Genomic DNA, 25,000 nt, shown 5'->3' on the forward strand with positions numbered 1-25,000 from the left:
TTCCAAGATATGTATGTTCTTACGCTCCACCACACTGCTTTGTTGTGGAGTTTGAGGATAAGTAGTATCATGAAGAATGTTGTGCTCCATGAAAAACTGAGAGAGTTCTAAATTAAGATATTCTCCACCATTATCTGATATGAGGACTTTAACAGAGAGGCAGAATTGATTTCCAATCATAAGGTAAAATTGTTGGAAGATTTGACCAACATTACTTTTTTGTTTCATTGTATAAAGCCATGTCCTTTAAGTGCAATCATCCACAAAGATAAAAAACCAACGAATACCATGTTGTGTAGTTATTGGTGAAGGACCCCATACATTAGAGTGAACTAACTCAAAAGGCAATGTTCTTTTATTGAAACTCAAATGGTACAAAGTACAATGACTTTGCAAGAATGCAATCATTACTGCGGAAATCATACTCTGAAATGCCACTAAATAAAGATGGAAGTAATTTTTTCAAATAACCAAAAGATGCATGTCTTAGTCAACAATGCCATAACCAAATTGTCTTGGTCTTATTATTGTAATTGCTATGCACTTGATTGACTCCACTTAGTACCACATCCTTCACATAATATAACCTTCTCCTCTTAGTACCACGTCCAATGATCGCCCGTGTCTAGATATCCTGAAGTAGGCAAAAAGTAGGAAACATTAATACTACATAATCCAACTGTTCTGTAACCTGACCAACAGATAGTAAATGATTTGATAATGATGGAACAAGTAGTGTATTGTGCAAAGATAGAGATGGAGTAAGGGTTATTGAACCAACTTCCATAACAAGAGAAACTTCGCCATTTGCCATGATAATATTCTCCTTTGGTGGGGAAGTCATGTGGTGAAACAATGATTTGCCGTATGTCATGTGGTTAGTAACCCCTGAGTCTATTATCCAGCCAGAATCTCATTTAATGGATGTTATGAGTATATTACCTATTTTACCCGAATCCTCATTTGAAATTTGCTTAATTAAATATAGCATCTGGTCGGTATCTTCCTTCGCTGCAGGTTGCAATTTTTCCTCCAAGTTGTGGCCCACTTTTTCCTCCAAGTCGTGGACTAATGTGTGTGACCTAAGCTCAGAATGTCTTGTTGTAATAGCAGATTTCCCAATGTTGCAATTGGATCTTACTTGGCCTGCTGTCATAGTAGCCCCTCCAGCCCCATACTCGACCAATTTAGCCTGGCCTGTGCATTTCCCCTTGGTTTTCACTTGTTTTTTTAGTTCCCAGTACCACTATGGATACCCATGTATTTCAAAACATGTATCTTCAGTGTGCCTCTTTCCATTATAGTGATTGCAATGAAGTTTGTCCTTGTCGATGTCTTTTTAGGTATGGTTCAGGCGTGGTGTTCCAGTGGATGGTGGACGTATGGATGGTGATGGGGACTTGGTGACCATTGCCATAGAAGAGCTCGTTGCCGTGGCTTTTGTCCCAAGCATAGTTGTCTTTCTTTATGCTTCACGTCGAACCAAATCGAAGCACTCTTCAATCCCAGGAATAAGTTTCATTCTTATGATTTCACTCTGGACTTGGTCGAAGCCATTGTCTAATCTTGTGAGAAAATCATACACTTTGTCATTTGAAAGCTCTTCCTTACAAGTTCAAAGATCAGTTGCACACACCATCTTGATATGACGTCTTTTATTAAGATCTTGCCATACTCTTTTCAAATATGTGAAATATAAATTTACCGAACAACCATCTTGTTTAGTTCGTATAGCCTTACATATAATATTGAGACTCGTCGGATCCGTCGTAAAACATTTGGGTTGCACTCTCCCATATATCCTTGGTTGTCGGAAGATCAATGAAGAGACTCAGCATGTGTGGTTCCATGGTTTTCAATAGCCACTCTTACACAATCACATCTTCGGTGACCCACTTTGTGTAACCTAGAGAGTCTTCTTCCACAACTGGAATCTTCCCAGTTAAATATCCATGCTTGTCGAGGCATGCAACATGGACTTCCATCATCTTTAACCAAACTTTAAAGTTCGTATCATTCAATCGAATTCCAAACAGAACGCCCCTGAAGTTGGTGGATTCATTTGAACTAGACATGGGTTGGATGGTAACCAACTCTCCGGACGTTCTTTCTTCTGCCATCACATCAAGTTGGTTGTGATTTTAGTAAGATTAAATTTTGATGTAGTTTTGATGATTACAAAGCCACAAAGGTTTTGGGTTTCTGGGTTCAAATTTCAAGAACACCAGAATTAGTGTATGATGCAACCTTTGTTGAAGATTGCACGTCTTGACTTGTTTTAGGTTTTGGTTTGGGAAGAGACATAGCGAAACCTACTCTGATGCCAAGATAAATGTATATGTGTGTAGAGTTGAATCGTTATATTATTCTTGTCTCTTGGAGGCATATACATAATTGTACAAGAGGTCCTATAAGTTAGGGAACAAGAATCCCAAATATACAATGAATCAATCATATAATCCTATTCTGATTACATTCCTAAAACATATAGTTGACTCATGCCAACAAAATATACAGAAGAAAATCCATGTATTGGATGTGTTACTTCCAACCCTAATAATCAAATGAGAAAATCGAAATTATTGGTTTAGGGTCTCTACTATTGTTTCTTTTTGCGTGTTTTTTATTTTATTTTATTGTTTTGATATAAAAGCGAGATTGAGAATGAAGACTCTAGGTATATTAGTGTGTGCTCTTAATCATTAAAGTTGCAAATTACTTGTTGTTGCTTTTATTTTTAGCTTGCGAAACATGTTTTGCCGCGTTACACAAAGACTAATAAATCACTATGCATATTCAATGTTAATATGTTCATGTGATATTCATCTCCAAATCCAAAAAGTTAGGCTATCTCCAACCAAAGGGTCCAAAGGGCCAGAGAGCCGAAAATAGCCGAAAACTGTCTCCAACCGAGGGTTAGCCTCACTGGACAAAAAAGGGCTAAAGAGCCAACAGACTGGCCCAAATCAGCTAGCCCTGGGCTGGGCCAGAATTTTGATTATTCTTGTCGATTATATTCGACAGGAATGGTAGGCCAAAATTTCAAATACAATGGCTAGTTACCGTTGGATTCCTTTTTTTTTTTTTTGGGCCAAATTTTTTTTTTTATGAATTTAAAAAATTTAAGTTAATGTTGTTTTTAAATGTAATTTGTAGTTTTTAAATTTAAGTTGTTGTAGTTTTTAAATTTAAATAATAAATTATGTTTGGCACGATGGCTCTTTGCCCCTCGATTAGAGACAATTTTTTTTGTGATAGGGCGAAAACGAGTCCTATAGTCCTTTGGCACTCGGTTGAAGATGGTGGCAAATATGACCATGTACTGTTCATTAAAATATTAATATTTTAAAGGACCAAATGGCTAAAATGAGCTCTCTAACCAGCCTTTAAGCCTTCAATTAAAGATGGCCTTACAAGCTAAACATAGATGTCAAACTCAATACTTAATTATGACTCGCTTTTTATATGACTTAGCTTCCCACTCTCCAATATCGTCGTATGAAAACAAAAACAAAACATGCTTATGCGCCAAATAATCATATGGGCAGTGCCAGCTACTTAGCCCAATTACAACAATGTGCGAACCCAATGAAATAACTTGAACTTTCTGATAAAATGAAAGGCCGAAACGCATTCTTTCCTTGTGATATCTTTGGGCTACCGTGGACCCAATTAAATTTTCAGATCGAAAGTTAGATGGCCCATGTTCCACTTAACGGCATAAGATAGCTACTCTAACATTTTCATGTCACATCTGTGTCCAAGGAGAAAGTATCCTGTTTGCAATTTTCATCACGTGATTGTAAAGCAGATCCGTTTGAGTCCAACATCCCGGAAAAAAAATTTCAAGGATGACTTGCAACTGGGTATTTAAGAACAATTAATGTGGCAATACTGATCATGAGTACAATGTGGAAGAAAGAAGAATCATCAGTGACATCCCTGACACTGAAGCAACTAAATTTCAACCAAACCATCCCTGTCCACAACAAAAAAATGATCATCAGCTTCTGAATTGTTAAAAAAACTCCCAGTTGAAATATTGGTCATGGACTCGTTATGTCCTGTCTTGTCCCATCGAAATCCTAGTTAAACACTTATATTGTGACGTTTGGTGTACCGGACTATTCCCAGCACACTTAAAACTTCTCCTAGTTATCAATGGTTTGCAATAATAATGGTGTGGGTAATCCAAGACTGCCATATTTCTATGCCTCCTGGAATTTGAGCATCATCCCTTTGGATTCATTACGATGTTTCTAAACAAAGTCAAATGTGGTTATAATTTTCTTACTTATGAAAACTGTAGCTCTGATGTGAACTTGCAATTTCCTCCACCAGAGTGAATGATAATTTGTTTTAGGGTTGTATGTAAATCATCATTTTCGGCTATCACACTTATCTTGGGACCCCTCTTGGGTTGTGGATAAAGAAGCATACATTTTGGCATTTTAATTTAGTCCAAAGGTGAAGATGATTTTTAGACTGAGGAGGGAAAAATTACTAGGCTAATAACTAATTAGCATCAAAATTACTTGAAGCGTCGTAGTTAAATGAAAAGTAATTACTTTTTATAATTTGGACCAACTATTTGTGTCATCAACTGGTGTCTTAATTTTGCATCTAATTCTTGCATTGATGTGTATCTTGGCGTCTAAACTAGGTAATTGATGTGTATCGTAGCTTAAGTGACGTTTAGGATTAATACTTTGCACCCCTTTCATTTAGAGTCAGTAACATTCTGATCCGTACTTCTAAAAATTAAATGTTTAGGGTTTACCCTTAAGTAACAAATTCAATGTTATTGCCCTAGAGGCTTTTCTTTGTACATATTTATCAATCGACATATTATTTTGTTGTATGTAGTCATATAGATAACAAATAGATTAACAGAAGTTATAAACAGAGTTGAGTAACGACTTATGTATGCTCTATTTGATGTTCATGTAAGCAAAAAGTATAAAAATTTGTAACTTTACCATTCGTTACATTAACAATTTCGTTCTTTTAAGCCTGGTCATTAACAAATTCGTTGGTGTTCCAAAAAGTTAAAATTACTGTATTCTTTGTGCTTTTTGCCTTTTTGGCGAAAGGGTACTCCTTAAAATCTAACCACTTTCATCATGAAAATGGAAAGTATGTGAGTTCCACTTATCTGAAGTGGGTTCAACATAAGCAAAAACCTACTTTGGTATCCACTGATAAATTAGGGTTTCATCAGGGCTGACCCCATTGTTGTTTGCCTTTTGTTCCTAAAGCATACTATGTTTGCCTTCATCAAGAGCCATAATTAAAAGAAAATGTGCATCAATCACTCTCCTATTTTATTTATGCACGTTATAAATTGCATTCCAAAATGAGTTTCTTCCATTCTTCATGATAAGCTTTTGAAGAAGTGTGGGAAACTTGTTATGAAGTGTAAATGACATTTTCCTCGGTTATTTTTTCTTTGATTTAAACTATTATTGATGAGTTGAATAGGAGTTTAGGTTTACTTTTAGACTGAAAAATATAAAGGCATGCCAAAATCATGTTACTCGACTTTCTTCAAAACTAACATGGCATCGATTGACACGTGCTACATTATTTGCACAAATTGTATATAACTAGTGCTGCGACGAAACCACTCTTACGAGATATATCTTTAACTTCAAATTTACAATATCAAACTCCATTTTCTAGTCAATTAACAAGTTATGCATCAAAGTGTCATGTATCCAATTAGAACTGAGAAATCAATGGGGTGGCACATGATCCAGATTTGAAGTAGCTAGCTCGACACCCTCTAGCCCACCTATAAGGCTATAACCGTGTGAACTCATTGTGGTGTTCAAGTAGTGATCTTTTAGATTTGAGGCAGAACCCAGAAGAGATAAAAAGGGGTTATGATCTTCTCTTACACGTGTGGTCCCAAACAAAATTACCACCCTAAAAAGTTCAAACCATCAAAGCCTTCTTAGCTCTCACGTGTAGGGTTCAATGCACTTACTAACCATAATAATGTAGGATTTTCATCATTAGCCATGCAGGAAATTGGAATTATGTGAAATCATTAAAAACGACCTCAGAAAAAGTTGTTTTTAGTACGTACAGAAACCACTGGAATCTCACATTACAACTAGTTCACCAAACGGAAACCACGAATTTTTAGTACGTACAAACACAATGACGGATTTAGGAAATTTATTGGGGTTTCAATAAGAATAGCGGACACAGTACGCAAATTTGTTTGGACGTAATATCATGCAAATTGGCATTTTATCGAGCCTAAGGTCATTTGCTAAGTCATATTACAGGCTTGTCGACAGATGTCAACAACTTTCAAATGAGCAAGTCTACTAATGTTAATAGCTTTTTAGCGAGCATGTCGATTAATGTCAATAGCTTTTGAGCGAGCATACCGACTGATGTCAATAACTTTTGAGTGAGCATGCCGACTGATACTAGCATATACCGAGTGAACACATTGACAAACGCCCATAGCAATGCATACAAAGGCATGAGACTAGCAGCTGTCCTGCCCAGTATTTATAGAGGCAATTCTTCAAGCAGTCAAAAGGTAGATTTTAAGGGTTATCAGACTTTCAAAAGGACAACAACAAGCTTTTCTATGGTTTGAGGTTTTTTTTTTTTTTTTTTTTTTTTGGGGGGGTGGGGAGGGGGGGTGGGGTCAGATGACCCACCTTGTCCCAAGGTGGATCCACCCTAGTAGAAACACTACTTGGTTACGCATATTTGAGTGTTAAGTTTAATCCAATGGTTTAAATTTAATGACTGAAAATTATTGAATCAAATTCAACGATCAATTATGCGTTAGCTTAAAGCACTGAGTGCCTTTAAGTATTCAAGAAAAATTGCAGAAACCAACCCATGATTATAAAGATAAACTGGTATAAATCATGCCATTGCCATCGAATCACATTGCAGGAGTCAGCAATTTAAGTTTCACCAGGGGTGATGCAATGCAATCATCTTTCTTTCTTTATTTCTTTTTTTTTTTTTTTATGTTGTTGGGTAAAAATTAGGGGGCATTTAACCCTATACGGAGGGGGGACTGTATACATAATGGTAATTATAGGCAATGTGCATGATGAAGGGTGTTCATGAATGCCTCTGTGGCCATGCAAAATCTCTCGAGCACTGCCATAACGCATTTATGAAAACAAACAACCCTTAACCCCTTCAAATCATGAAACCCCCTTTTATTTTCTTTTATTTTTTTCCTCCTCTCTACAATTTTTCTTCTTGCTTTGGTATTAAAGGGTGCCTCCAATTCTGCCGCAGAAAGTAAGAAGGTTATTTAAGAAGGATATTTTTTTTATTTTTTTTATTTTTAGTACATTGATATTTTTAAATTAGGGAGAGGGGGAGTTCAGATAAGTCACACAATAAACAGTTTAATTTGGTATCAAATTCGCCATCTACAGAATTTAAACCTAAGATCTTTCACTTATAAGCGAAGAGGGATATCACCAGATCGTAATACTGAAGGAGTATTGTTTGAAGGGGAAGGAAGGACGGGGGAGGGGGGAAGAGGAACCATCATTGTTGGAGATGGCCATCATTGGTTGTTCAAGATCCGGATTTATAACGCTTTAGTTTGTCAATTTTGAGTCCACTCTTGGGAGGGATTCTACAGAGATACCACCCTTTGGCCCCTGTGTTTTTGTTGACAGGATCATTTGTTTGTTTGAAGAGAAATGTTTGGGGAACTCTTAATGGATTTTTTATCATCTCACAGTTTAATGTTAATTGTCGTGTTAATATTATAAAATATTATGCTAAAAACATGAGGTTGTAGAGAATGACCAAATTGATTTGCGACAACCAATTTTAGGAACGACATTAATTGATTTTGAAACTAAAGAACCAAAATGAGAAGTTAAGCCAATTTTAAGGACAATTCTTGGTAAAATAAAAAAAAAATTAATAAATAAACCCTTTTATTTGTAACTAGGAATTTAGGATACTTATGTTACGACACTAATCTAATTTAATCAATCGTCTTATACATATGCCAAATTATCTGACAAGAAATGCTATTATTATGTATCATGAGACCCTAAATGATATGTTGCTTTATACTTTCCCCACGATTTTCTGAGTCCCTTCTTTGAGAAAAATCGACAACAGGCTGGCAATGTGAGACCGCCATCACAGCATTTTCCCACGGTTTCCGAATCTTTTCTTTCTTTTGAGGTCGGCTTGTGTTTGACACGTATTTAGCTCATTCAAGATTGGTTAGTAAAAGAAATCAATTGAGCTCGAACATAAAAATTAAGGAGTTTTAACGAAAAATCCACGATACTGTTTACTTTAATAAAAAATTATATTTTTACACTAAAAAATCAATCATGGTACTATTCACTTTACCCTTTATTTTGTCTTTATCATTAAAACTCAAAATTTTTAAACCATTTTCATTAGTTTTTCTTAAAAATTATATATTTGACTTGTAAAGCTACCGAACAACTCGCATTTTTTATGAGATAATTGAAGTTTGGTTGTCTCATTCGTTTAAGCTTGACGTATAAGGGTTAATAACATTTAATCTTTAAAATAATATGAAATGAAAATTAAAGTCCAACTTTTTTTTTAACCAAAAATAAAATAAAATAAAATCCAACTATTAAATAGTTTTTCAAAATATTTATTTTATGTTCATAAAGTTTTCTTCTTCTTTTTTGTAAAATATGAGTCCTTAGTCTAATAATATGAAAAAAAAACCTATCTTATATTATGGTTACACATACATATCATTAGTTTTGTACGTATCAAATAAAGAGTTACATAACATACTATAATTAGTTTTTTTATAATGTACTAAAATACTAATACATACTAGAGTACATAATGTACTAATAATGTACCAAATTATTAGCAAGTTATGCATCTATCGTATCTCATAATTATATGTTAATAGGATATTTGCTATGATTTTAGAAATTGTAAATGACTTCTATTTGAGAAAAAAAATTGAAAAATTGAAAAGAATTATAATAAGATAATACATATGTACTAAATTTTAGGATTTTTGTGATATTAATTTGCGTAATCATATACTGCTTGGTGTATCATGCCGTATCCTTGACACATTAAAAAGTGCTATTAAAATCCATAATTAGATTAAGGTAAGCACAGCCCCAAGTGAGGATGGAAATGAACGAGCTCCACGAGGTACACAGGCAGTTGGACAATTCTACCCTCATCTGATAGACCCTTCCAAAACACCACCTGTCAAACCCTGATGTTTCGCGTTAAGCCACTGATAATCCATGAGGGCAGCTGGCTGCCCCAAAAAACTCACCCACTACACACCATTTTTTACAAGGGGTGGTGCTCTGCACACATCTTGTGCAACTTCTCTTACACTTAATTTTTAACCGTCAGATTAAATGAATTGAAGATCATTAAAAGATAACAATTAATATAAATGTGTGAAATGTAAACTAGAGTTTGTGGATAGCACCATAATTTTCAAGCTCACACCCCTATATTGGGCAAAAAACAACCTGCTTTTTTTCTTATGGTTTTGTCTTGGTCTATAATTATGATTGTAATAACGTAAAACAAAACACCATCGATACGGTGAAAAAAAGGTGCAAGTTATGTATAAGGGTAAAATGGTCATTTTATTGTACTTAAAGGACCGATAGGCCTACCAAAGGGATACCCTTCTTTGGTCTTTTTGTTGGAACCACCTTTTTTAGCTAATAGGGATTCGCATTTGGGGTAATGAGTTTGTCACAAAACAATGCTCTAGGCACACTAACACTATTCAATTAAGAAAATGGTAAACAGACAGCTTTTTCTCATACGTTTGTGTTTAGTTATGAACGTTATTTTCACTTTATTTATTTAATTCGATAAAAAAAGAGTGTAAGAGATGCTAAAAGGAGTGTCAAAATTATCTCCCTTCAATTAATACTTTTAAAAAGCAGGTGCGTGTTTGATCAGTTAAGCAAAGTAGTGTGTCAATTTCCTTGTACCTAAATTCAAATCCTCTACATCGTACATTTTTTTTTTTTGAACAAACGATATTATCTTTACTAAGAGGAGGGGGTAGACTAAACTTCACAATGGGTTAGCAATATTGCGGTTCAAATTTGCCTTTGGCGAAAATCAAACCTAAGACCTCTCACTTATAAGTGAAGAAGAATATCACTAGATCGTAGTATTAAGTGACTCTACAATGCATATTAAAGTAGGTAAATTAGCACTATCAAATTAATATATTTAAATATAAACAAACGTGAATTAGACTAGATAATTAGCATAATACATCTGTCAATTTGTATTTATGTTTTGATCTTTCTCAATGTGTATATATAATATATGAGTAAATTTTCTTTTGTAATAAGGATAATGGATTAAAAAAATCTTTGAAAAGACCTAAAACACACATATTTTTAATCATGATCATTATTTTCGTTTATGCATGTAATTCGATAAAGAGGAGCGTTCAACTATTACATTTAAGAAAACATGTGAGGGTTTGATCAGTTAAGCGAAGTCATGTGTTTGCCTCCTTACATTTGAATTCGAATCCTCCACAACGTATATTAAAGTAGGAAAATTAACATTATTAAATTAATACACACACACACACATATATATATATATATATCTAAATATAAACAAACGTGAGTTAGATCAAATAATCATGATAGTACGTTTGTCTCTTTATATTCAAGTTCAAATCTTTTTCAATGTATATGCGAATAAATTTGTTCTTGTAACAAGGATAATGGATTCAAATCTTTGATAGGACTTAAAAGATATGAGATAGATTTTCTTGACCAAAATGACAAAATGCATATTGAATTTTTTGATCTTGAAAAGGTGGGAGGGGAAACCAAAAACCATAATGGATGAAATTGATTATTTCCAACAGTTCCCAACACGAGAATTATGAAATGAAAGGGGAATAAAAAAAATAAAAAAATAAAAAAAAAGGACCAACAAACAAGAAATAAGAAATAATTGTAAAAAATAGTAGAAATTGTAATTGATGATGGAGGAAATAAGAGAAGGGAGGGGAGGGAAAGCCAATCCAAACCATCATTGCGAATCTTGGGACGGCCCTAGCTCCCCCATCATTTTACAAAACCCTAGCTACCCATAATTGTCCCTCTCCTCTTCTTCCATATCCACTTTTATGACCAAAATACCTCTAGTATGCCCTTTATTTTGTTTTTCTTTTTTTCCCAAGTATTTTTTTTATAAGTTTATTTATTTCTTTTGCTGCAAAACCCAAAAAACCATCATTCACATGACGCCATATTCATCATCATCATCATAGAAGACAAAAAACGCTAAAATCTTTTAGGCCCCAAACCGGCCGCCTTCCATGCTTACACATGCATGATTGTGGTGTCAGATCGAGACGGGCATGTCCCCTTGACAACCCTCCCTCCCTCCCTCCCTCTCTCTCTCTCTCTCACATATGGTTGCTTTGTTTCTCTGTGTAGGAGGACTCGTAGTAGTGGCATTGGCACTATAAATTAAGGCCCTCTTTGTTCCTTTTGTCCCTCACACCGAACTCTTCCTTTTTCTCTCTCACTGCTACTACTTGTTACAGAACCAGAAGATTTGCTTCTCCGGCCCCAAAGCTCTCTTACCAACCCAACCTTCCAAAGGTCACTTCTTTACTCATCTTACTTAAACAAATATAACACACACACACACCCCTCTATCTTTCGATGTTTCTTTTTTCCTGCTTACTATTTTCATGTTCTTCGTAGTTCACATTGTTTTTGGTTTAGTGTTCTTCTTTTCCTGCCCTTAGAAACGTTCCTCACCCTCCCCCCCCCCCCCCCCCCCCCCCCCGCCCCCCCCAAAAAAAAAAAAAAAAAAAAAGGAACTTAACAATTTTTGTTCTTATTTTTAAAATCTTTTGATCGTTCTTACCAACTTCTTGAATGTGGAAAAGGGTAAGATTTGTATTTGTGAATGCTCTTGTGATCAAACCAGGAAGTTGAAGTTTTGATTGTATTTGTGAATGTATTTGTGAATACATAACTTTTGATCCTTTCCTTTCATGTGTGGGAAGCCGAAAGAGCCTATTGTTTTTTTTCCTTGAGTGCAGTTTTAGACTACTTATGATTCCATCTCTCTTTTCCTTTACAAGCAAAACAACCCACCAATATATATATACACGCACACACATACATACATAATTAATCCGACCATAGTGCTCCAAAATTTGTTAAGTTGCTCTGCTTTTCCCTGTTTTCATCACCTTCTTTTTGGACAACTGCCATAAGTGCTTCCAACAAAAGCACTGCACAAACCAAAGTTATTTCCAACAAATTCTAATCTGTTTCTGGGTAACATTTCTTTGATCCAATATGTCTCCCATTAATTTCATATTGGATTTTCCTTTTTTTTTTTTTTTTTTTTTTTTTTTTTTTATACCTTCTCTTTTTTGCATTTTTTTATAGTATAATGTTATTGTCTTCATGTGAAACACATATAAAATGTTTATGCTAATAAATAACATTATCTGAGATACCCCTTTTATATTTTTTTCGGTTCTGATTTCAGGGGCAACACAGGAATTGAAGACAAAATTTTCACAGCAATGGACAGATTGAACTCGAAGCTGTACTTGCAGAACTGCTACATAATGAAAGAGAATGAGAGGCTGAGGAAGAAAGCACAGCTGCTAAACCAGGAGAATCAAGCATTGCTTTCCGAGCTTAAGCAGAAGCTGTCCAAAAGTGCTTCTTCAAAAGCAAAAGCCAATGCAGCTGCAGCTGCTGGGAATACCATTCCTGACCTCAATCTCAGCTCTTCCTCCAACCCAAATGCTACTGGTTCAACCAACTAATTATCTGATAAAATTAATTAAAATTAAGTAAAAATGTGATGACCCCAGTAGGAGGAAGAGGAGGATTTAGCCCTTTTTTTTGTGTAATATTATTAGTCGACAGTTGTAGTCCCAGTTTTAGATACCAAATAGGACAAGATGAAGTTGTAGTGTGTATCTCTTGCACTACCAAAGAATGCTTCTGCTTCTTCTATTTCCGTATCTTTTTTGGGGGGTTTATTAAAAATTTCGGCACTACAAGGCTGTATCAAGCTATCTAGCAAGCAATATAAATATTATTTTAGCTTTATTCCTCTCTCTCTCTCTCTCTCTCTCTCTCTCTCTCTCTCTCTCTCTCTCTCTCTCTAAATATCCAAATTAGAACTATTGTCTTGCACCAATTCATACACGCATGTTCATTCAAGAAGATGAACTTACATGAAATGGGATGTCACAACGGTACATGAATCCCACTATCCAAAAAAGTTAAAGAAAATGATGATAAATATCTCTCACCCTTTAAAAGAAGCATTTGAAATGGTAGACATGGTTGGATTTGGCAAATACTAAATTCCGCAATAAGTTGTGTGATACAGTAAATCACATGGCAGAGTGATCCAAATGTGTACAAACCCGATAGCTCAACTGGCTAACTGGCTTGTACCAAAGACTATAATTTAGACAGCCAAAAAAATAATAGAGAATTCGTTGCATCATCGAATATATATTCACTTGTGTTTGCATCATGTAATAATAATATAAGGTGTAAAAAGATGTATTCTGATAGAAGGACATATTCTCTTTAGAGAATGTAAGCAACATGAAACACACGTAACGGTACAACTTAAATCTCACATCACGTACTTAGGAGCAACTAAAATTGGAGAATAACTTATATAGACGGTGAACATATAGGTAAGGTGATAGTTTTCTAAACCAATCATGTGTTGTTATATGTAAAGGTTAAAACATATAGCGGCACATGATAGGTTTGAAACTTTACCTTATTTCTGTTACCATTTCATGTGTCTTTCAATTAAAATATAAATTATTTTGTCGCATAAATGATTCATATTAAATACGGTTTGAATTCGAGGACACACATTTTAACACATATTTTTGTGATTCCCATTCTATAACTTTTTTCAAGGATCCAAACCATCTATATTTCAATTCATCATCTATTGATCATCCTTGAGAAAAATTTGGCAAATCCAAAGCTACTAAGACATTCCTTTGTAGCGAAAAAAATGACGAATATAGTTCTACGAAAAACAATAAATTTAATCCAACAGTCGTATGGTTCTGGATTTGGGTAATTTTTAGTAGACATGATCTTTTAAACAAGATATAAAAGATAGATCATTAGATCATTAAAATACATTACAGAGTGAGCCTTTCCTGCTAGTGTAGGAAAATTGGTTTACATGTTCACCATTTACACTCGTTATTCTTTTTATAGTCATTACATTGAATAAATCAGAGATTTATCAATAGATAGAAATGAGTCAATAATTGAAGAATTGCAGGATAACGAAATGAAGTACGAAGATTACTCCCCGTTAAAAAATAAAATAAAATAAATAAATAAATAAAAGGCTAACTACATTCTATACCCTCTAAGTTGGAGGTGATTTTCAAAATGGGTTATAAGGTTTCAATTTTTTCATATTGCACTTCGAGCTTTTGAAATTGTACCAAGTTAAACATTATGTCTCTTTGAACGTCTAATTCTCCACTAAAATTATGAATTTTTTTTTTTTTTTTGGGGGGGGGGGGGCGGGTTTATTAAAAATTTATCTCTCTCTCTCTCTATCTCTCTAAATATCCAAATTAGAACTATTGTTCTTGCACCAATTCATACAAGCATGTCCATTCAAGAAGATAAACTTAAATGAAATGGAACCTTACACCGACACATGAATCCGACTATCGAAAAAAGTTAAAGAAAATGATGATAAATATCTCTTACCCTTTTAAAGAAGCATCTGAAATGGTAGACATAGTTGGATTTGGCAAATAGTAAATTCCACAGTAAGTTGTCTGATATAGTAAATCACATGGCAAAGTGATCCAAATGTGTATAAAGCCGAAAGCTTAACTGGTTAACTGGTTTGTACCGGAGACTATAATTTAAACAGCAAAAAAAAGAAAAAAGAGAAATTCGTTGTGCCATTGGAAATATATTCACTTGTATTTACATCATGTATTGATAATATAAGGTGTAAAGAAATATATTATGATTGAAGGACAGATTCTCTCTAGAGAAAGTAAGCAACATGAAACACATGTACGTAATGGTACAACTAAATCTCACACCATGTACTAAGAAGCAACTAAAATTGGAGAATAACTTACATAGACACGAACAAATAGGTAAGGTGATAATTTTCTAAAACAATCATGTGATTTTATATTTAAAAGTTAAAACATATAGCGACACATAATAGGTTTGAAACTTTGTCATATTTCCTTTACCATTCCATGTACGTCCTCTATTAAAATAAAATACAGTATTGTTTCGCAAGTGATTCATATGAATTTGGAGACACATGTTTTTATGGCTTGCATTTCGTAACTTTTTTCAAGGATCCGAAGCATCTATTTTTTAATTCATCATTTATAGATCATCCTTACAAAAAATTAGACAAATCCAAAACTATAAGACATTCATTTGTAGTGCAAAGAAACACTAAATCTAATCCAACAGTCATATGGTTTCAGATTTGCATGATTTTTTGTAGACATATATGATTTTTGAATTAAAACATAAAAGATAAACGGTTGAATCACTGAAATATATTGCGGAATGAACATCACAAAAACTTGTGTCAAAATGTATGTGAAAATATGTGTTCCCGAATCTTAATCCTATTAAATAAGGGGATGTAATTTTTTTAGTAGAATAGAGGAGCTACACTCCAGCATTGAAACTAAACACCAGCACAAACTTAGGTCTAAAGACCCCACAATATCTTCTTAAACAAATCGTCCAACACTAGCAAGAAGGGGTAATTTCTGCACTCCATGTTCACCATCTGCACTCTATTATTCTTTTATAATCATTGCATTGGATAAACCAAAGGTTTATCAATAGATAGAAGGGGTGTGCTATCCACTCATCCCTTTTTACTTCATACACTCTCTTAATTTGCGGCCGTCGGATTGACTGAATTAAAGAAGATGAAATGACATAAATTAACCAGGTTTGTGTGAAAAGTAAAAAAGAATGTATGGATAACACACTTGTAGATAGAATTGACGAAAGAACTCTAGGATAACAAAATGGAGTACGGTAATTACTCCCCATTAGAAAAAAAAAAAGGCTAATTACATTACACACCCTTTAGGTTGGAAGTAATTTTCAAAATGGGTAATGAGGTTCCAATTTGTTTAGATTGCACCTTAAGGTTTTGAAATTGTATCAAGTTAAACATCATATCTCTTTGAACATCTAACCCTCCATCAAAATAATGATTTTTATGTGTACAAATGTGGCTTACATGTTAGTCTAGATAAGGGTCTCAAATTCACTACGTGTCAATTGAATGAATTATCATACAACCAATCCAACCGAAAACACAAATTGATAAATTTGAATACCTTAAGATGTAATATAAAAAAATGATCAAAACTTCGTAGTTCATTTTAAAAATCACTCCAAACTTAAACCGCATAAAATATAATTAGACATAAGAAGTCATAATTTAATTTGAAAAAGAGCCTTTTCATTCAGATTCTATAAGACTGAGAACCGAGTTTGATAGGGGAGGATCTAATCAGAGGATCAACGTCATCAAAAGACTCAGCAAACAGAGTCAATGTGGGTTTATGAAGTTAAAAAAAAAAAAAAGTGGTAACCCACAAAATATCAAATATGTAAGTCATGGACATGACATTAGTCTCTTGGCATATCGTTTTGGTTTGACCATCACACACATATGAAATGAAATCTATCAGGAAATAAAGAACGTCTAATCAGAACTCGATTGTGTCTAACAAACCCTCTCCCTCCCTCCTAATCCTGTGCCTACTAATGAATGACACCTTACCACCCCATCACCAACTCAGCAAAATCAATTTGGAGGTTGAAAATAGCACCAAGGCATCATGACTGAGATTTCGGTAACTTCTATGAAACAAGTTTAGTATTTATCGTGATATTTTAGTTTAATAATGTATTATCATTTGTACGGTACTTTTTATATAATATTATACTATTAGATTAAAACACCACGTAAAAATGAACATGTTTCATATACATTGCTCCTCCTTCCAAAACCAAGAACATGAAGACTTACTTAGACTTAGACTACGTTGTTAATAAAAAATTTAGGCCTAGCATAGTCTACCACCAACATCATCGATATTGTCTCAATATAATCAATTATTACTAGATGTTGAGATTTATTATAAAAGACTAGTGATATTAGGGATTGAAAGTCCCATATATTAAGTGAATTTTTTTTGTCATATGCCCGATATGAGATATTATTCTCAAACAACTGTTTACTTGAAGAACACTTTAGCTCAAAGGTGCTTCTAGTAAAAATCAATTTTATTAGAAGCACATCAAAATTTTAATAAAAATATAAGTTCTTCTTATAAAAACACTTGAAGTGCTTTTTAAAAGCATGTGCTTCTTCAATAAGAACGTTTAACTTTTTGTGCCAAACATTGTTAGAAATGCTTTAGTGATTTAAAACACTATAAGTTATTTAAAAAATAATTTCAAACAAGTCCAAAGTCATATATTTTAACTTTTATATATAACAATGCATGATTAATATGAGAAATGATCATGTAAACAAGTTTCACTTCCAAGAAAAGGTCCTTGCTAGTAAATAAAATTCAGACCTAAATCCTTTAAATATGACAAATTAAAGTAGAATAGGGATATAGGGTATTTGAATGAACCCTAACGTTTGAATGGGTTTTCTCTTTGCTATGATGCCATATTTGTCTAGCTATTATTTTCTTTGCATCAGCATTGACCTTCATTTGCAGGGGTAGTATCCTTAAAGATTCTGGTCATCATAACAATATCCAAGACGTTTGAAATGTTGAAGAGGGTTATGTGGCCTAAACGATTAGACGCTTAACAGATTGATTTGATTCAACATTGTTAATTGAACATTCCCTTGATCATCAATCAGTGCCATGTCTCATTTCTTAGCTCGTTAAGGAGAAAACTTGGTTACACCGGTTTCATGTACCGATGTTGTATTCCTCACACATTCGTCTTACATGTTTACTTGATGCGTAAGGCAAAGACAATCGGTGTATAAAACAGGAATGTGAGAATTCCTCTTCATTTAGAGCATTCACAAGTTTAGATACAAAAGTTGTCACATGATGTATAAGATAGACATAACTTGGGTATAAAGCGAGGATCAGAATTAGAGATTTTTTTTTTCTGCACAAGGAGAATTAAGAACTTTTTTCTGATGTAAGCAATATTCTACTTTAAACAAATTTAAAAGGTAAGGAGGGGCATTTCAACTGAATGTATAGGAAAGGGCACATTTTATAGCCAATGTGGCTACAACGACATTTGCATGGGAATTACAATTTAGAGTAATGGATTTAGGATTTTTTTTTTTTTTTCATAAATTCGGGTTGGTGAACCAAATCTTGGACTGTGGAGATGATTGTGGACATACATTTAGTTGATGGACCAGTCCAACCCAACTTGTTGAACCTATAAGTCGACCCAGAGCCGAATTTCAACCAAACAAGTTGAACAAGTTTTCTAGAGACTACTTATTACTTAAGATCTATTCAAGGATTTGTTCAAAAAAAATATATATATCTATTCAAGGATAATATTTTGCATCGAATATGCTAGCGTCAGTCGCGAACGGATGACTAGCACAGCCATTGATGTTTAAAGGACCCAACTGTGGATCCCACACTCAGCGATGGCTGTGATAGCATCAACACCCAAAAGCGACTGGTGTTTGCACAACTCATACGAACAGTTGATGCCAAATAATGCTACAAAAGGAATTAGAATCGACCAAACCTATTTATTCCGAAGATTTCACAGGCTTAGTTGCCGGAACAATATCCTTGCCAGCATCTGCAATTATCTGTTCTGTCATTATACAAATCTGGGTACGTCATTGGAAAAAGTAACCACAGGAAACCCACAATTCCTGCTACAGATGCAACGGCTATTAACCCTGAGAAAATAACGAATGTAAAGACGAGGTCCCAGAATTTAACTAACACAATATAGTAAAAAACACATCCCCATAAGGAGACAGCACAGCATTAGAATATTAGAGGCCTTTTAAGTGATACATTTTCACTCCGTACTGAAAGACGTTCTGGTTATTCATAAGAAGGAAAATATTTGGCTTAAGTTTGCTACTGTGTCAACAGAACAGACTCTATGTAGCATCCATGCCCTCCTTGTGTGTGATTTCAATGGGGAACCTAGGTTCATGTCATGTTCTACAGTGGTCGGGACTCCATGCCCCAAAATAGAGTTGTAACTTTCCTATTTCTTCTTTTCATCTGAATGGTTTGTTTTATTCTTGTTTCTTACAATTTGTTGGGTTTCTCCCCCATCTCCTTTTACGCACATGATTTTCCACGGTGCTAAGTAAAAGATCAAACAATGGAAAGTTTGCTCTTCATTCTTTACGTGCAGTGCAGATACCCAAGTTTCATGAGTTAGTTTCATGATGGTAAAAGAAGAGAAACAATAGTACATATAGAATAACTAACACACTTGCACAAGTTTCTGAAGTACGATCAACATCTATGAAAAAGATAAATCACAAGTAGGTTATTTTCTAAAACTACATTCTATGATTTCTCAGTTATGCAGTTTTTATCTTTTTTGGTTGTTACATCCTCATTTGGTTGCTAGGAAACTGTACTCGCATACCTTTCCCTTGTGAAACTAGCACAGGCAATCCCATAAAGTTGCAAAATGTGTGAGCAACTAAAGGAGCAAGAAAATTTCCTGCATGGAATAAATACAACACATTTCAGCGACACAGAAAAATATCACACACAAAAAAGAGGAAATGAAAAAGCTCCCCATAGTGCTGTAACACATATCAGCGACAATAACAATAATATCGGAAAACACCAACTATCACCTACCAGTTTGAATGAAGAGAAAAGATGCATATGAGCCAAAGACGACCGTATAGCCTAACTGGAGACCTGTCAAAGCACATTCAAATTAATTGAGCATCATGGTGACAACCGTACAATTTTACAGAAATGCCGTAAGTGAAAAATACCAGAGATTGAATGTACTGAAGTAGAAGGGGGAGGGGATTCCATAATGGAACTGCCTAGTGCTACCGATTCTCTAGGCTGAATCTCTGTGCCCTATCCATGCAAGGAGAGAAAGTTGAGCATACCTATAACCATGAAGGCTTTGATCAAGTTATGGTTTTGCTTGCTGTAGACCTCCATTAGATGGTTTAAATGTGCTGCAAAAATTAATCGTACACAGTAAGATCAAATTTTCTCCAAGTTCAGTCAACAAATGGGACAAACTTAAAAAAAACTTTACTATTTTAAATGAAATGTCAGAGCAAGTACTCATGTAGGGCAGACAAAAAAGAATATTGGGCATACAAAGGAACATCGCGAAGGGATTTTTCTGCACTAACAAATTTGGAATTTCAGAGAGTAAAAGTAACCAGAAGACAAACTCTTTTGTAGTTTTACGTTGAGGGTCAATAGTCAACCATCAAGGGTTTCAGGAATTAATCCGGAGAATATAGTTATGGGTAAACTGTATTTAACACATACACAAGCATGAATTACCAGTAACCACAGATACAAACAGCGAGCATAATATTTTGCTCTTTAACAGCATCGTAAACGTAGAGGTTGTCAGTCACCAAAGCCATCAACTATTAATACACAATCACCAGCTCTTAGTAAATAACCAGATTACTAACCTGATCAGGATAGACATCTGCTATGACATTTGTTTAACTTACCCAAACTGAAGAAAATGGGGCAGAGAAAGATGACTGTGGATTTTTGGAATCCTCCGCAGAGAAGTAATGGGATCATACATGCTCTGAACACCAACTCTTCGGTAATAGGAGCCTGTTTAAAAATACTGCCAATGAATTGACGCTACGAAAAATACTATTTTTTTTTCTCCAACTGAAGCCAAGGAAAGAACATGTGGATAAAAGTAGGGCACTCTATAATCTTTATCTTCATCATGTGATAAATCCACTTACAAATCAGGAAATGTTAACATGAAATAGATTCGTTATAGGGTTTATATAACAAAAAATCAATTTAATTCAGCACCAAAGATACAAGTAAACTTACCACAATATAATTACGCCAAACCAAAACATTGGAAGCCATTGTACGAGTACAGGCAACAGCCTCTTGTGAGACATTCTTGATATATTCGAACGAAAAGCCTCCACCATAATTCATATCTTCCGTCAATGAACTCACTAGCATTAGCGCCTTAAGGACCAAGGATCCAGCGTACACGAGAGCAGTCAACAACAGAGGAAAGACCACAGCTTGCCACTGTTTCACACATAAAATCGCGATTTAGCATGCAAATTTAGCAAGCATTCACACCGTTTCCCAATCTGCATACGATACATAGAGAAAAACGGCTGCTTCTTTTAGGAAATCTAGGAGGGTTTTACTAAAAACCAAAAGGGAACCCAACAATATAAAGATTGTATCTTAGCATAATAATACTCACAATATGGTCTGTTCGGATTCCGTATAAACTTAACAGAGATGATACGTCCCTGCTTTTCATCTGACATTATTCAACAATGTTAACAAAGTGAGCTAAAAAATAACAAAAATTGCAATTGGTCAACATATAAGTGTACCCAGTAACAGTTCTTCTGTGAACAGTAATGTCATCTATTTTATATCACAGTAAAAATGTCAAATTTCGAAAACCCAGTTTCCTAATATGCTAAATTTTCTACTACAAATAGCTTAGCTACAGAGCTGACATTGTTCAAAGCGATAATCAAGATGCTGAAGATCTGTACTGGGTCAATCGAAACTGGGAAGTTAAAGCGGACATACATGGAGGAGGAGGGCGGAGACGATGACGGAGACGACGGATGAAATGGCGGCGCATACGAACCGTCGGATCATGAAGTTCTTGAAGGAAGGAGGAGGAGGAAGACGGAGGATTACAGTCGGGGCGTAGAGAACGGCTACGTAGAATAGCGCCATGGCAGCGCAAGCCACCACCGCCACTGCTTTCGAGACGCCGCCGTCGTCCATTTTTCAGTTGAGAGACGGAGACTCCCGCTCACTGTTGTGGTCGTTGGTATTGAGTTTTTTTTATGGGTTTTTCTGTCGACTTGGATTTTCGGAAGGACTAATTGGAATTTAATCCCTTCTTGTTTATGCTGCTTTCTCATCAAGCAAAAGCCTAAAAGGACTACTTTACCCCTTTCTTATGATATGAATCTTAATCAAGATTTTTCCCTGTAAACGCGAGTTAGGCCAGCTGATTAAGTTAGTGTATCTCTTTTTTTTAAAACCGTTGTTGGACAATAGGTAATCATATTTGATAAAAAAAAATTGACATTAAAAATTTTTGATCTCGTAATAAAAGTGATTTATTGAAAGTGCTTCTAAGCGATAATACTTAAAAAAAAAAATCATTTTCAGATGGAATGGTAGTTTGAAATTTAGTATCGAATTAACTACAAAACTTCATATATGTGTTAATTTCTAAGTCTCAAGCATCGATTGACGCTACATTGGTAATAAGAACCTAATTAATATAGATAATTAATCATCTTTATTTGTGTATGATACATTCATAAGTTGGGCGTGGCGTTAAATTTCGAAAATAATGTTTATGACAAGATTTTCTGCACTATGAAAGGAAAACTAGTGTTCTATTTTCGACTCAAGTACGACAAACGCCCTATAAAAAAATTGGAGTAATCAGAATTCTGATGAAAAATGATTTGAACTTGAGTGTGTGTAGATAACACAGATGTTAAAAGAAAACAAGAGGATGTAGTTAAAAATAAAAAATAAAAAAATTTACCTCAAGACTTAAAGAGCAAGGAAGTATCAGACAAATAACAGAAGGGGGCAAAAGTGTAACTTCAAGCGATTACCGCGCGACAAAGATCATCAGCTCAACACCAATTAAGCCGAACTTCACCGATAAAAAGTCAAAAAAGCCCTTACTCCCCCTCCCAAATACAACCGCACGCTGCGTTCAACTGATCTACCCACCTCGCTCGAAAGCTCCCACACACTCTCCTTCCTTTCCCACCCCAAATTCTGAAAACCCTAATCGATCTCGCCCCCAAATTCCCCAAATCTTCCACCCGAGCTGTCCGATCTCGAAATGAAGAAGGAATTCGCCGTCCCCCCGGTGGTATTCCCCTCCGGCGGCAACCCTACCGCCGTCGGATCCAACAACATCCAGCAACGCCGCGTCGCCACGGCGCCGTTTCAGCCCCCGCGCTCCTCGACCTCTTCCATCCCCTTCATGTCCTTCGACGTCGGTTCCGCCGCCACCTCGTCCTCCTCCTCCTCCCTATTCGGCGGCCCGATCGGATCCTCCTCCGTCCCCGGCGGCTCCGCCTCCTTCGAGGACGAGGAGCCCCTCCTTGACGAGCTCGGCATCCACCCTGACCAAATCTGGAGTAAAACCAAGTCCATCCTCAACCCGTTCCGGTCCAACCCGGCGGTCCACAAGGACTCGGACCTCTCCGGGCCGATCCTCCTCTACATGTTACTCTGCCTATTCCAACTCCTCGCCGGAAAAATTCAGTTCGGCGTCATACTCGGGTGGATCGTCGTTTCATCAATTTTCCTCTACATCGTCTTTAACATGCTCGCCGGGCGTAACGGCAATCTCGACCTGCACAGATGTACGTCCGTAGTGGGGTATTGTATGCTGCCCGTGGTAATCTTATCAGCTACCTCGCTCTTCGTCCCCCAAGGCGGCACCTTCAGGATCGCCGTGGCTGCCGTCTTCGTCTTGTGGGCTACTAGGGTTTGCACAGGGCTCATGGTTGCCCTTGCTGATGGCGGCGACGAGCATCGCGGCTTGATAGCGTATGCTTGTTTCTTGATTTACACTCTGTTTTCGCTTCTTGTGATATTTTAGGGGAATTGGCTGTGAAACAATTTGGGTATTGCAAATTTTTGGTGGTTGGTTGATAGTGCATGGGTTAAAACATCTCTGTAGCTGTGGATTTAGGTGAATGTGATGTTGTGAATTCGAAATCTTATGAATGTATGTTGGAATATGTAGAAAATGGAGATATCACAACGAAAGGAATTATCGTTTTTAGTCAGGATTACTTGGAAAAATGTTTTACCTCATGATTATCACTTGTTATAAATGGATTTTTCGTCCTGTATTGTCTCAATTATGTTGCATTGTTGCTATTGTTGTTTTGATTTTATTCTGCTATAAGTTCATGAATTAAGTGATTCCTTTTGCTTATGCACTCCCTGATTAGTTAAGCTAAGATGTATCGGTTGCTCTGTCATCTAGCCTCTTTGCAGCATAGGATGTGCTTGACTATATGTCGAAACAAAATAGGGATCTAAAAGGTTTGTGGTTGTGTACCATCTGAAGCGTGACGTGAGTTTGAGATGTAGTCAACTTAACAATGTGATGGTTGGCTATTCGCAAACTGGACGCACAAGGCCTCCTGCATCAAATGGTAAAAGAAAGCGCTGTGTTCTTGGTGCTTGGAAACAGTCATCTAAGGCTCATTTTAACTGGTGAAGTACAAAAGCCGAAGCTCCAAATGATTTTAAGTTTTTCTGATTCAGGCTAACAAAGTTGTAGCCCGTATGTTCTGGGTTCTTGCATGTACAAAACTTTATAGCTGAAATGTAAGAAAATTGAAACTTTCGATGAATTTGCAAGATGAGAAAAGAGAAAAAAATAGTTAATATAGTGACCATACTTGTAGAAGGAAATAGGGCACTGCTTATGCTATTTGAATCCCTTCTATAGTTTTAGCTTAAGATATGAACGTAATGAATTGTATACGTGGTGATGGAAAATGTGGCCTTGGTTTTATTTACTCAAATGTTTAGGCCTGGTTTGGTGTCTAGGTTTGGACTGGATTGGAATGGACAACCCGCTATAGTGAAGGTATGTTGATCATTTCCCTCTACCTTCAATATAACTTGAATTGTTTCTGAATTATCCAATCC

At 35.6% G+C, this 25,000-nt stretch overlaps 3 protein-coding genes across 5 annotated transcripts; 2 read left to right on the forward strand and 1 right to left on the reverse strand.

The window, feature by feature from the left end:
* Positions 1-12,552: 12,552 nt before the first annotated feature.
* LOC137712089 (protein LITTLE ZIPPER 4-like) lies at positions 12,553-13,091 on the forward strand. Its single transcript, XM_068451234.1, has one exon. The coding sequence runs from the start codon at positions 12,584-12,586 to the stop codon at positions 12,830-12,832; it is 249 nt and encodes an 82-aa protein (XP_068307335.1). The 5' UTR covers positions 12,553-12,583; the 3' UTR covers positions 12,833-13,091.
* A 5,606-nt stretch (positions 13,092-18,697) lies between these two features.
* On the reverse strand, positions 18,698-22,149 carry LOC137713535 (CAAX prenyl protease 2-like). 2 transcript variants are annotated; one of them, XM_068452846.1, is made up of 8 exons: positions 21,872-22,149; positions 21,531-21,590; positions 21,134-21,346; positions 20,788-20,899; positions 20,197-20,268; positions 19,931-19,993; positions 19,710-19,787; positions 18,698-18,996 (listed from the first exon to the last, which is right to left on the reverse strand). In XM_068452846.1, the coding sequence occupies exons 1-8, from the start codon at positions 22,073-22,075 to the stop codon at positions 18,863-18,865; spliced, it is 936 nt and encodes a 311-aa protein (XP_068308947.1). In that variant the 5' UTR covers positions 22,076-22,149; the 3' UTR covers positions 18,698-18,862. The 2 variants fall into 2 exon arrangements, with proteins under 2 accessions (XP_068308947.1, XP_068308948.1); XM_068452847.1 differs by having other exon boundaries at positions 19,927-19,993.
* Positions 22,150-23,028: 879 nt separating this feature from the next.
* Positions 23,029-24,557, forward strand: LOC137713072 (uncharacterized). Of its 2 annotated transcripts, XM_068452319.1 has the most exons (2): positions 23,029-23,881; positions 24,327-24,557. In XM_068452319.1, the coding sequence occupies exons 1-2, from the start codon at positions 23,166-23,168 to the stop codon at positions 24,340-24,342; spliced, it is 732 nt and encodes a 243-aa protein (XP_068308420.1). In that variant the 5' UTR covers positions 23,029-23,165; the 3' UTR covers positions 24,343-24,557. The 2 variants fall into 2 exon arrangements, with proteins under 2 accessions (XP_068308420.1, XP_068308419.1); XM_068452318.1 differs by lacking the exon at positions 24,327-24,557 and having other exon boundaries at positions 23,029-24,213.
* The last annotated feature ends 443 nt before the right edge of the window (positions 24,558-25,000 follow it).

This window comes from Pyrus communis, chromosome 13 (assembly GCF_963583255.1).
Source record: "Pyrus communis chromosome 13, drPyrComm1.1, whole genome shotgun sequence".
Lineage (NCBI taxonomy): Eukaryota > Viridiplantae > Streptophyta > Magnoliopsida > Rosales > Rosaceae > Pyrus > Pyrus communis.

Bases quoted from the DNA above. Each gene is read 5' to 3' on its own strand.
- LOC137712089 (XM_068451234.1), top strand. From the start codon at position 12,584: ATGGACAGATTGAACTCGAAGCTGTACTTGCAGAACTGCTACATAATG.
- LOC137713535 (XM_068452846.1), bottom strand. From the start codon at position 22,075: ATGGACGACGGCGGCGTCTCGAAAGCAGTGGCGGTGGTGGCTTGCGCT. The intron at 21,591-21,871 runs GTATGTCCGCTT...GAATAATGTCAG, and splicing joins TCTCCGCCCTCCTCCTCCAT to ATGAAAAGCAGGGACGTATC. The intron at 18,997-19,709 runs GTATGCGAGTAC...TTATTTTCTCAG, and splicing joins GCTAGTTTCACAAGGGAAAG to GGTTAATAGCCGTTGCATCT.
- LOC137713072 (XM_068452318.1), top strand. From the start codon at position 23,166: ATGAAGAAGGAATTCGCCGTCCCCCCGGTGGTATTCCCCTCCGGCGGC.